General features: G+C 35.2%; 1 protein-coding gene across 1 annotated transcript in view; it reads right to left on the reverse strand.

Annotated features, from left to right (window-relative positions):
* NEK10 (NIMA related kinase 10) overlaps positions 1-12,038 on the reverse strand; it is a 104,673-nt gene that overhangs the window by 50,037 nt on the left and 42,598 nt on the right. The window contains exon 23 of the mRNA XM_059819071.1: positions 493-622. Coding sequence (XP_059675054.1) covers positions 493-622 — 130 coding nt within the window. The remainder of the gene's footprint in view (positions 1-492; positions 623-12,038) is intronic.

Below are 12,038 nucleotides of genomic sequence, written 5' to 3' on the forward strand. Positions count from 1 at the left end.
AGCTCTAACTTGCAAAACAACTTAGAACATATCTTCTAATGCAGAATATAATTTCTGATCAGGTATCCATATTAACATATATAATCACTGTAGATCAAAGGGCTACAATATCTGAGTAAGGGAAACATTAAAAAAAGCCAAACAAACAATGATTTATTTTTATTTCTGATCATACCCTAAGGTGCAACACACAATGCTACAGAAAATCCAGTATTATAGTATATCAAGAAATTTTATATATCTAAAGCTCCTACCACAAAATGCAGTGATAAAAATACGCTAGTCTGAGAGGTAATAATATACTAACATTTACAAGCAATTTTTGTATTTAGAATGGCAAGATAGCAATTCATACAATGATAAACGCTTGTGCTCATTCACACATCAGACCAGAGAGCAGTTTATGTTTCTATAACCTTAAATATAAATTCTCACGGATCTAGTGAACACATGCAGAAATAATTGGTAGGTTGATCTGGCAAATCTGAATACCTTAGTTGCCAAGGAGAGCATATTGGTGCTGTAAAATGGTGGGTTCAGAGTTGCCATCTGATAAAGGATACATCCTGCAGCCCAGACATCAGCCTTCTCTCCATACGGCTCACTCTTTACAACTTCAGGGCTAAGTAAAAAGCAATGTAACCCACAAAGTGTTTAATTAATTCACCTAGAAGTAGGCTTATTTTTTTAAAAGCACCCAATATTTAAGTTAGTCACTACAAGATATTTTCAGAGCAGATACAATTACGTTCAAAAGGTTGCATTCATTTCCTTTACCAGCCAAATTCTTTAAGTGGAAGTACAACTAATAGCTTTTCCACTTCTACTGCAGTTCTTCTCACAACACTGGTGATTTAAATTTTGTTCACTTGTCCTTTCCACTCATTTCATGCTACAATTTAGTCTTTGGACTTAATGGATACAAATGAACTACAGCATTCAGAACTTGTTTACAACGACGGCATTTCAATAAAATGGACTAGAGAACAGATAAATAAATCACATTCTAATTCAGATATCAGAAAGATTTGATTAAGATTCTATATTCAGAATGCTAATGGATATGACTTTGCTATTAATGTGAGTAAACTTTATTCATTATAAAATTTTCATCCTCTTAAAACTACTATAATGCATTCCCTGTGAGGATGCCACATGGACACTCAAAAGCCAGCCAAATGACAATAAAAAACAAAATCCATTGTAAAGATCCATTTCAAGCAAATGAAAGAAGAGAGTAATTTCAGTTTTGATTCAGTACAAAGCAGACTCCACTTCCTTCTCTTAATTTCCCCAGCGTTTTCACAAACCTGGATGATAATCATTTACAATAGCAGGGATATTCTGATACTGGAGTTCAAGTCTTAGCAGTAAGTAAAGGTTGTATCACATAATGTGGCTTTTTTCCACTTAGCACCTTCTCTTTGTAATTATTCAGAGATATAAAAAATACTTGATTTCTTTCATCTATAAAATCAACTTGAAAACCTACTTATTCTTTTTCTTTCAGCTTAGAATTTGGAACAACTATATCAACTTCATGATTATACTACTGATATATTTAGTAAAATCCCTTATTTTGGAGCTGAGAGGTACTGTGTAAATCCAATTAATGATGCAGTTTGGATAAAGTATATTGCTAGAAGGTGTGCTGCTGATATGTGCAAAGTGCAGCAAACAGATTTTTAAAATAAATGGGATGAGGTCCCTTAGATAAACGATTATGCTGAAGAGAAATTAAGTGATCTTAACAGAGCAGAAAGTCAGAACAGAGGTCACCATGTGGGGATATGAGAGAGACTGACAGGTCAGACATTGGTGATAAAATTGATCAAGCAAGATACAGATTCCTGGGTGAAACCTAATTAGCAATTTTCCTTGAATTTTGCTGCTGCTACTACATAACTATAAAGGAGAATACAGTATGTTAAACATGGCGTTAGAACATAATACCATTTCTGTAATCAGCCTGTCTTTATCCTCAGTGACACTAATTCAGTAGAGGACTTTGTGGAAATTTCATTTTTATGTATTAAATCTGTCTATTAGAGCAAACATCAGTATTGAAACTTATCATATAGCTGGTGAGCTCAGTAACGCAAAGCTCCTATCTTAGTAAAGTTCTAAGTCTGCTCCTGTTCAGAAAAATGTATCTGACTTGAATTTTAAAATCTTTCAGTCTAGAGATAATTTTCATGCATAAAGACAAAGTTATAAATTATTATTTTTAAATTAGTAAATAATATTAAAATCCCAAAGTGAGACTATTCAAGCCAAATCTATGTACCTATGCAAAAAGTTGCATAGCAGTCACAGAAAGAATAAGCTGAATACAATCAAGAGAGAAACAGAAGCAACCATGACATGACCTGCAGAATGTTGTATTCGTGAACAGCAGGGAAGAACCTAGCTTGATGTCCAGAGTAAACAGCAGTCCATTAGGCTAGTGACTAGGAAAAATTTGTTACTACTATGATTTGGAAATTACAGAAAGAATACAGTGTTGACAGGGTTGTACTTTTAGCATGGTTTCACGCCAATGCATAATAGCTTGAAGTTAATGAAGTCATTTGGTCTTCTTATTCATGCTGAAAGACTTCTTGTTCTAAATGCATACCTAATATATATATATTTTTTTTTTAATCAAAAGGAGAACGTGCAGCAGAATACTACTTGATCTTTTCTTCCAGAACAAATGCCTTTAGTCCGAAGTCTCTAATATTTAGAGCATTAGGATGACCAATACCTTAAATAAATACTGCCTTATGCTTAAGAAGTACTTTAAATTACTGAAGTAATATTTCTCTAAGGTGACCATGAAAGTTTTACAGAAAATATAAAATCCTATATTTATATGATGCTATGCTTTCATGGGTAATTAATTCTGTAATTTAGATTTTTAAATAGAATTTTCAAATATTATTTATTTACTTTTAAGAGTTGTAGTGAAATCCCTCACCATGTTCTACAGGCTTGCCTCACCATCTGCTAGTTAGAAATGTGGGTGGGGTACAGTACTTGTTGAATAGCAAAACAGTTCTGCAGTCAAGTTGCATCTTTTGGATCTGCACTGTTGGGGGATGCCAAGCAGAGAAAGTACACAGTTCTGTTCCTGTACACTGCCACCCACAAACAGGAGGGTGGTGGGAGTACATACGGTTTGTCTAATTCAGTTGACAACTGTGTATAAACTGTCACTGTCTGGTCAAGACCAGAAAGAATGATTAGAACCAGACTCTGAATTTTATTCCATAAAAACCCTACAAAATGAGTCTTAGCCACAAACACTGAAAATTAATTTAAGGGTGCAGCATTGGTATGACCATTTTTGGGTTTATTTGTAAAGGCAAGATTCTTCCTTTAATTCTTAGATTAAGAGATCTCAATTGGCTGAAATAGGACAGTGGCACCAACTAAATTTTTAGCGAACAGATGTCCGCATCATAAAATGCATTCAGTGTCAAAGTAAAATACATAAAGGGAGAAACTCTAAGAGCTGATAAAGAATTTAATTTCCATTGCTCCAAGGGCTGATCATACTGCCACGAAGAAGCAGTACTGATGCTATACTCTATGATATCCACAGCCTTGGATATTAAAAGAGGCAGCAGATACTTACATAATTAGTCATTTAGTTCTTGCAGCTAACATATTCAAAATAATCACTACAGTTTTCCTCTAGGTTTACAAATTGCTGCTCATTTCCAAATTAAGTATTCAAGCTGAAAAAGCTTACTTCAGCAGCATTATGTTAACTATAGGAGAGTCCTTCACTGAACAAATGTCCATAGCAAAAGCAAGACTAAATTCTTCTAAATGAAAGACACAGAAATATATCCACAGAATAATTCTCCAAATTCTCAGCATCCTTGAACAGACGCTTTTATAACTGTTTCTCAGAAAGTTCACTCTTGCTTAACATATCAGCATTGCTTTTATATTTAATAACAAAGTCTTCTATGCCAACAGCCTTGTCTTGAATTTGATTAAGCCATTGTGTAATCCAAAGACATATCCATTTTTTCTTCTGAACTACTTTTGCAAAATTCAGCAGCTATTTTAAATACAGAAGATGGGTTTCCATAGTACCCCACATTTTTAATTAGGATTTAAAAAAAAAAAAAAAGGAAAATCAAATCTTGCCAATATTTCTGCTACTTGTAAAAGAGTACCATTTCACCAAATCATCTCTACATGGCCTTGGAGACATTTTTGCAATCAAGCTTTCAGTTATAATTTTGCTCACTGATGGTATTTTGTCAAGGTTTTTATTTAAGCATACTTTTAATGGAGATTTACAAACAGACTGTCCCAATCTGAATGTGCTACATTAGTACTATCACATACCTATATGAAAGATGACTATCCTCACTGGATTAGCTCATGTTCACATTGGTTACTAGTTGACAGAAGTTCCAAAATGAAGGAAAAAGTCCTGAATTTGGAGGGGGAGGAAAAGGGGAGCTGAGGGAATGATGCTTCAAAATAGCATTAATTTTCTAGAGCTTCTAAAGCTTCTAAGAAATGTTGTCAATACTATCAGGCTGACTTTACATGGGACACAATCAGTGAAGATTTCCCAGCTGCACAGAACTTCAGTAAGCCACTTGTGACTTGTCTTCATACAGCATTCACCGGTTAATGCAAGTGTTTCCAACAGGTGAAGAACAAGCTGGTATATGTCATCCTACAGTATAAGCAGTATTTTCAAATGAAACATGATTTCAACTAGACAGTTATGCATTAATTAAAATAAGAGTGATTCTTCAAGACTCACTCCCAGAAAAGGTGATGGCTATAATGAAAGAGTAAATAAATAAGAAGCATATACCACTGCAGAAGATGACAGAGTTATTGCTTTTAGTCTTTATCAATCCTCTAATTAATTATTTACAGTTTTACGGAGATTCCTGCAGCTGGTGGTGGTTTTACAAACACACATGCCTATTAACCATACCTAGTTCAGGAAGCTACACAAGCTGAAAATAGTTGGAGGCTAGCAAAGTATCGAATACACTTATCCCAGTCTTCCTTCCCTATGCATATGGGCTTATTGCCACTGTTGAAGACAGGACAGTAGGAGAGATGGTAGACAAGTTTACCATATACTGATAAACCCTTTTTTTTTTTTTGGTCCCAAATACTAAAAAAGTCTGTGCAGCTTCCATTAGCTTCAGATATTCAGGTACCTTTGTTAAGATATGTGTGCTAACGTTATACGTTATTGCTTAGAGATGCCAAATATATTAACTTTGAAAAATAATTTATGGCCTCTAGCAGTGTAATAAGACAGTGTTCTAGAACACATGAAAAACTGCCAGCAATTCACTTCTAATTCACCCATGTCACATATTAACACAAACCAAATGACATTTTTTAAGTTTACTCTATGTTCTTTACTCCTATTGCTTTGTTAAACTAAACCAAATAAAAATCTCCTTCATACCTAAATCATTAAATATCCAAGGCAGAAGCACATTAAGAACACAAGGTCCTCCACCTAATCCCTGAGTGCAAAGAGTAACTCATACCTACTTTTTTCCCCAGCAAAACTTCAGCACATACGAAACTGTGAAGGCCAAAACAGCCTGACAGGTGGTAAGTTGTTTAAGCTGTATATTCAAAAAATATTGTAAGCCAAAATGTTGTTTTTCTCCTGCTGCTCCCAGTCACTTTTTACCACCACTGTCTGCTCTGCTGTGCCAGCACAAGTACCTCTACAGCTGCATTATGTGTCAGCCCAAAGACCTGATGCAACTGAAAAATAACCTAAATTATTTTTCAGCCAGGTCAGTTCTCTAACGTAGTTCATCACCGTATGTTTACACAAATGCTTGTGTTGGCCCAGGAGTGGTATGGCTGGGGGGTTTGGGGGGAGACAGTTCAAGGTTGGGCTTTTTTTTTTTTCCCTTGAATCATTTCATTGACAGAGTTTATATCACAGCCCTAAAAACAACTGGTACTGGCAGAAATTTGGGAGACTTTTTCTAGGGAAGAGACATACTAAATACAGCTGCCAAGAGGCCAGCTTTATAAATATAAAAGCAGCTTCCACTGAAACACAACTTTCAGTTTTACTCTTAGTTCATAATGTTCAACTAAAACTTTCATTTTTACTTTTGCTAAGCAAAAAAAATTAGTCAATCAAAATATAACTAAACCAAGAAAATGCATAAAAAGCTTTGGACTATCTCTTCTCAGTTCCTCTTTCTGAGCATAAAGCCTATATAAAAAAGCTGCTGAAAAGAGCAGAACAACTTTACTGTGAGGACTTCTGCATTCATACTCAGAAGCAGACCACCAGCAAGGTACATTCAACTACTATGTGTTCTCCCATCTTTGAACCGTGTAGTTTTTCTGCAAGAGTGTACATCTCTGGCAGTTAGAAAAGATTCATGTTTGGTTTGTTTTTTATTTGTCTGACAGCCTTTTTTTTTGTGGCAACTTCATATTTTCACTGCTTTTACACATATGAACTTCTAGTGCTAGTGAAAACAAGTTCTTTGTGAATCTCAAGGAGCAGTAGCAGAAAAGCACCTCATTGCATAAGTGTCTTTTTAAACAGTAAGTATGCTGCCCAAGAGACATCCGTATTGAAATGTTCTCATGTTTGAACACATGGAAAACAACGTGCTCAAAAAATTCCCAGATATGGCAACTGCGTACTTGCTGGGACACCACTGGGCAATTTCAAAGTCTTCTGCATAAGTATCAATGACAGCAGGTAGAACAAAAAAGCTGCCAAGAATTCCTGTAATGTATAGGGTCATATGTACTTGAAAGCATTGAAGATGTCAATATGACAACTTTGTTCTAACATAGTTATGCCAGAAACAATGCTGCCAGCTGGATAAACCAACCTATGCTTAATCTGACAATGTGGAACAAAGAATTAAACTTAAAAAAAGCATGACAGTATCTGCCTCATGCTATCTAAACTGAACTAACTTCTCTACAAGTATGAACAATCTCATTGTTTTTTAGATATATGTGTGTGCATGTCTATGTGTGTCCGTATATATATGGGCACACATATGTACACAGTACTACTCAAAGATACATTTTGGGCCTCTAGAATTTTCCAGACGAAACAGTATTCTGTGAATTTCATTTCAGAAATAAAACAATTGGGGAGCACTTACAGTATAAAAATTTATGGTACTATTGACTTACACTGGCAACAAAAATTGGCAGAACTCTCAACATAATGCAAGGGCCAAGGTTATCAATATTTAAGTACCCTGTACAAGCAGACTGCAAGTATTGGAGTTTCATGGGCTTTTATGTGCATTTATCCCCAAATAAAGGTTTTCGATAAACTTTTTTTTAAAAAAAGTTAAGCATCTATTTACTATGTTTTTTCCCCTCATCAGGATACAGTCACAAATATAGTGTGTAGATATATTGGGGAAAATATCCCATAAAGATACAATTCAGTTTGAATTTGGCCTTCTTGTCTCTACACTTTATCTGTTGATCTGGAAAAAAACTTGCTGTGAGTCAGTGTGTAAAATTACTACACATTTCTAGGCCTTTACTTTTTTTAAAAACTTGTTTCAAGGACAGTTTAAAAAGCCTTGCAGGCTCTATCAGAAAAGGTGATCTTTATAGCAAGCTGCTTCTTCCTTCAGTTGTCTTATTATTACTGAAGAATGTCATGAAGTATCACCTTTCACTCTGTAATGAAAATACAACAATCGTCTTACTAAACTCAAAATGTGCATAGCTGTTTCAACTGGTTTCATACTTCTGAATTTTCAAGATTATCATATGCATCTCTGAGTAAATGATAAGGACAACTCAAAGTATCATAAATATGTAATTTAGCATTCCAGTATTACACACAGAGCCTCTGGGAGGCTTAAAACAGAAAAACACATTAAAGTTCTAATTTACACCTATTATTCCTTCAGATACATCATGGAACAAAGTCTAAAACAAGAGGAAGTATAAGCCAGATTCTGAAACGTAGGAAATAAAATTTCCCTTCAACGTGATTTTTTATTTATATTATTAAAGGCAAGCATCACTGCATCGTCCACACATCTGGTGTTCTTACTCATACAAAAATATCTACCAGATTGTCAAGTTGTCAGTTTTAACAGAAATGCTGTAGATGATAAATTATATCTGTAAGTTGTGGCAAAGTACTATCCATGTACATAAAAACTGAAACACTCATTCTAAAAGGTACTCATAACATGCACATGACAGATACTTCTAAGAATTTATTCCTTCCAACCAGAGATGTTTTCCAGTGAATTATAACTGCAATTTCTTATAAAATGCTTTGAGGAATTGCCTTAATTCTGTAACTGTACAAACAGCTCAAGAAATTAAAAAGGTTTTTTCCTTTTAATCTATGGAAGAGAAATCTGAACACTTAAACTGCTTATTGAGCTATATGCCTTTCAGAATGAACTTCATTCAGTGCCTTTGTCCAAATAACCAAGCTCATCAAGAAATCGCATGAATATTTAAAGTTGAAAGGGAAACATGGAAAAAATAAGTATCTGCAAGAAGATGATCACAAGCAGTAGCAAACCCAATTCTACAACAACTCTAAAATAAACCTAAATCTTGAATAACTGATTTCATATAAGGTGCTAATCTCACTTAACTTTAAACCCCTATAGGCTAGATTTATGCTAAGCTAGTGCTCCAGCTCCCTCTGTAGCAAATGGAGAGAGGCAGGGACATCAAGTAGTTGATTCATCTCATCCTAAAATAGCTGTTTAAGATAAATGCGATGAAATTCATTATTGAAGTGCCTATTTTTTCCCCATTACTTTCAGTAGTAATCTAACTGCTTGACTAAAATGCCTAGGTTTTGAATGACTACATATAAGAAAGATGAATCCCAGCCACAAAGAGACTTGTTTCTGACAGTAAGGTATGAATTAGATGACTTTGCAAGTATTTGTATTTGCTGGAACCTAATATACAAGATAATATACATGATAATTAACTAATAACTACTTTTCTGTCTAGCAATCTCATTCAGTACGGATTAAATGTAAAAAAAAAAAAAAAAAAAAAAGAAAGCAGACATCTGAAGATTTTACCTGAATAAGATGGTAACTTCACTGTCTTCTTTCACATAGAATTTAAAATTCCCAAATCTAAATAAAGTCTGTTGATCCAGATGCCTGCAAAAACCCTCACGGAAGTCAGTAGATGAAATATGAACACAGGATCATAACATAATAATCTAGACATAACTTGTTACTTGATGGTTCACTTATAAACATCAGTTGAAAAAGTAAGGCTACATGGGAAACTGGGCAAAGACTAAAGAGAAGGAAGGAGGAGGTTTGAGATATGACCTCATTCTATTCAGCTCAATCCCTAACCACAGTAATGGGCACCCTTGAGAAACACACCAGAAGCAAAATAGGCCAAGTGACCTAAACTGAACTGTCACATGATCCTGTGATGAGGAAAACATTTAATTCCACAGTTTTCTTCTCTAAATTACCTCTAAAATTCCTTCCAGGAATAAACTAAAGCCTTTAATAACCTTTCCTGAGATAGGAAGTAGAAAGAAAATACTGTACACGTTAATTTGTAAATTGCAATCAACAAAACCTACCAACAAATTACATTTACAAAACACTCATGCATCTCCAAATTTAATAACTGCACACCTTGATCTCTGTAAGAATACACAGACTACTTGTCTGCAGTTGGGATCATATAGCTAATTCACTGCTACATCCCTGGATAACACCATACTACCTCTTTACTCATAAAATCATTGACACTTGCTTGTGAAGCTCAAATTGTGAAGAACCTAGACATTGAGTAGTAATCCTGGAAAAGAGCTTTCTTCAGCAGAAGAGATACCAAATGCAGGTATAGACGTCTGTCTGAAATCATGGGGTATTTAAATTCAACCTCCTTATGACATTCTGGTAAGCAATGACCAGCCATAACCAAGAAGTTTGAGGACTCTAGGTGTGGAAAATGTCAGTTAGCAATATAAGTAAGATACTTAAAGGCAGTTTAACTGCAAATGATTAAACCCACAAAAGCTATTCAAGTATCAGCAAATAATTTAATTTTACCTCTCCCCTCTTTCATTCAAAACTGACTCCTCCATAATGTCCATTTTAAATAAGATCCTGACAAGACTATAGATGCATCTCAAGCAGAAAATATGGTCCCTTATGGTAGAGAGGAAATGGAAGGAAAAACTACTGGCTGCTCTGCTGGCAGATGACTCAAACATGAACCTCTTGTTCATTTAGAAGGCATCAATGCCTCTTTATAGCACTTCTTAGACAGATGTCTATCCTATTTCTGATTCTCATTATTGTCTTTATTTCAATTATGCTAGACAAGTATTACAAACATTCAGTCTCCCACTTGTTAGTCAATCCTTGACATGGCTGCTCTTCCAATCAGATGCCTAGCATACCTCATTCTGCCTCCAGTAATTCTTAAGCCACAGCTGGCCTGCCATTCCTTGAAGTAGAAAGTGAATCTACTTCTGCACAAGATAGGTAAGGGTAAAAAGAGGAGAGCAGACCCTTAACAATCCAGTATTAAGATTTCTCTAACAAGACATGGCCACTTACTGCTCTGTCTGGAGAAGAGGAGGCTGAGGGGAGACCTTATTGCTCTCTACAATTACCTGAAAGGGGGTTGCAGAGAGGTGGGTGTCAGTCTCTTCTCCCAAGTGACTAGCGACAGGACAAGAGGAAACAGCCTCAAGTTGCACCAGGGGAGGTTTAGGCTGGATATTAGGAAAAATTTCTTTACTAAGAGAGTGCTGAAACACTGGAACCAGCTGCCCAGGCAGGTGGTGGAGTCACCCTCACTTGGAGGTGTTCAAGGAACATGTGGACGTGGCATTGTGGGACATGGTTTAGTGGGCATGGTGGTGTTGGGTTGATGGTTGGACTTGATGATCTTACAGGTCTTTTCCAGCCTTAGTGATTCTGTGATACTTACTCTAATAATGTCTCTGTAGAGTGCAAGAATTCTATTCTGTTACAGTCACATGTGCTTTCCCTTACTCTATCATTAAAGTTATCTTAACAACAAAATCATCGTTCTGCACAAAAACTCAGCTGTGGAAAAAACCCCAAGAAATAGTATAAAAGAGATGGAAGAAACCAAGGAAAGACTAAGGCACTTTGAACAATCCTTGACAGAGCTTTGAAATCTGGCTACTATGACAAAGCAAGCAACTCAACAAAAGCCACACAGGAAGCTAAAGCCTAAGACCCAAGTGAAAACAGGAAATAGCTTTAACTGACCACCAAAGACATGGTAAAACAGCAAACACACTATTAAGGAAACATCAAAGACAGCAAGATGACATATAATGGCACTAGAAATTGAAACAGCACACCATATACTGAGCAGCAAAGTAAAGCAGAACAAGAAATAGTAAGGATTTAGGAACAGTAAGGATCTGCCAAGATACCAATACAGATGACATCTAAGGTAGAAGAGAATGGGAAAAAAAAGAAAAAACTTCACCAAAAGTATTCCAGTTTCCTGCAGTTCTGATGTCAAAGAAACACAGTTCGTCTAAATGTAGCTCATTTGACATTACTTAAAAGAAAAATTTAAAAAGAATAATTCTAGCAAACAAATACCAGTAACATTGGACTAAAAGACATTTACAAGCTCATAAATTAGTTTGATGAAATTACTAATCTTATTCTAATAAAAAGCATTCATTCATTATCTGTTACAAAGGGATTATAAATTAAAAGTCTTAAGCCACCGAGGGAAAAAACATTGGGGTTTTTTTCAGACAGCAGTTTAAATTCATAATGGAGTCTATAAAATTATTACATACTATACTTCTATTTTTATATTTTTGCAAGCATTAAAGTAGCTCTTTAGAAGCTAGATCAGCACCACTCACTTGTTAAAAAACAAGTATAGAAACTAATCTCTATGTTTTCACACTCCCTTTCATCAAGAAAACCTATGCTATGACTTTAAGATACTTCTAAGCCTTTGTGAGTAAAACAATTCTTTTATTAGGAGAGAAAAAAAAAAAAAAATCTTTATGAACC

Source organism: Gavia stellata, chromosome 6 (genome assembly GCF_030936135.1).
Source record: "Gavia stellata isolate bGavSte3 chromosome 6, bGavSte3.hap2, whole genome shotgun sequence".
NCBI classification, from domain to species: domain Eukaryota; kingdom Metazoa; phylum Chordata; class Aves; order Gaviiformes; family Gaviidae; genus Gavia; species Gavia stellata.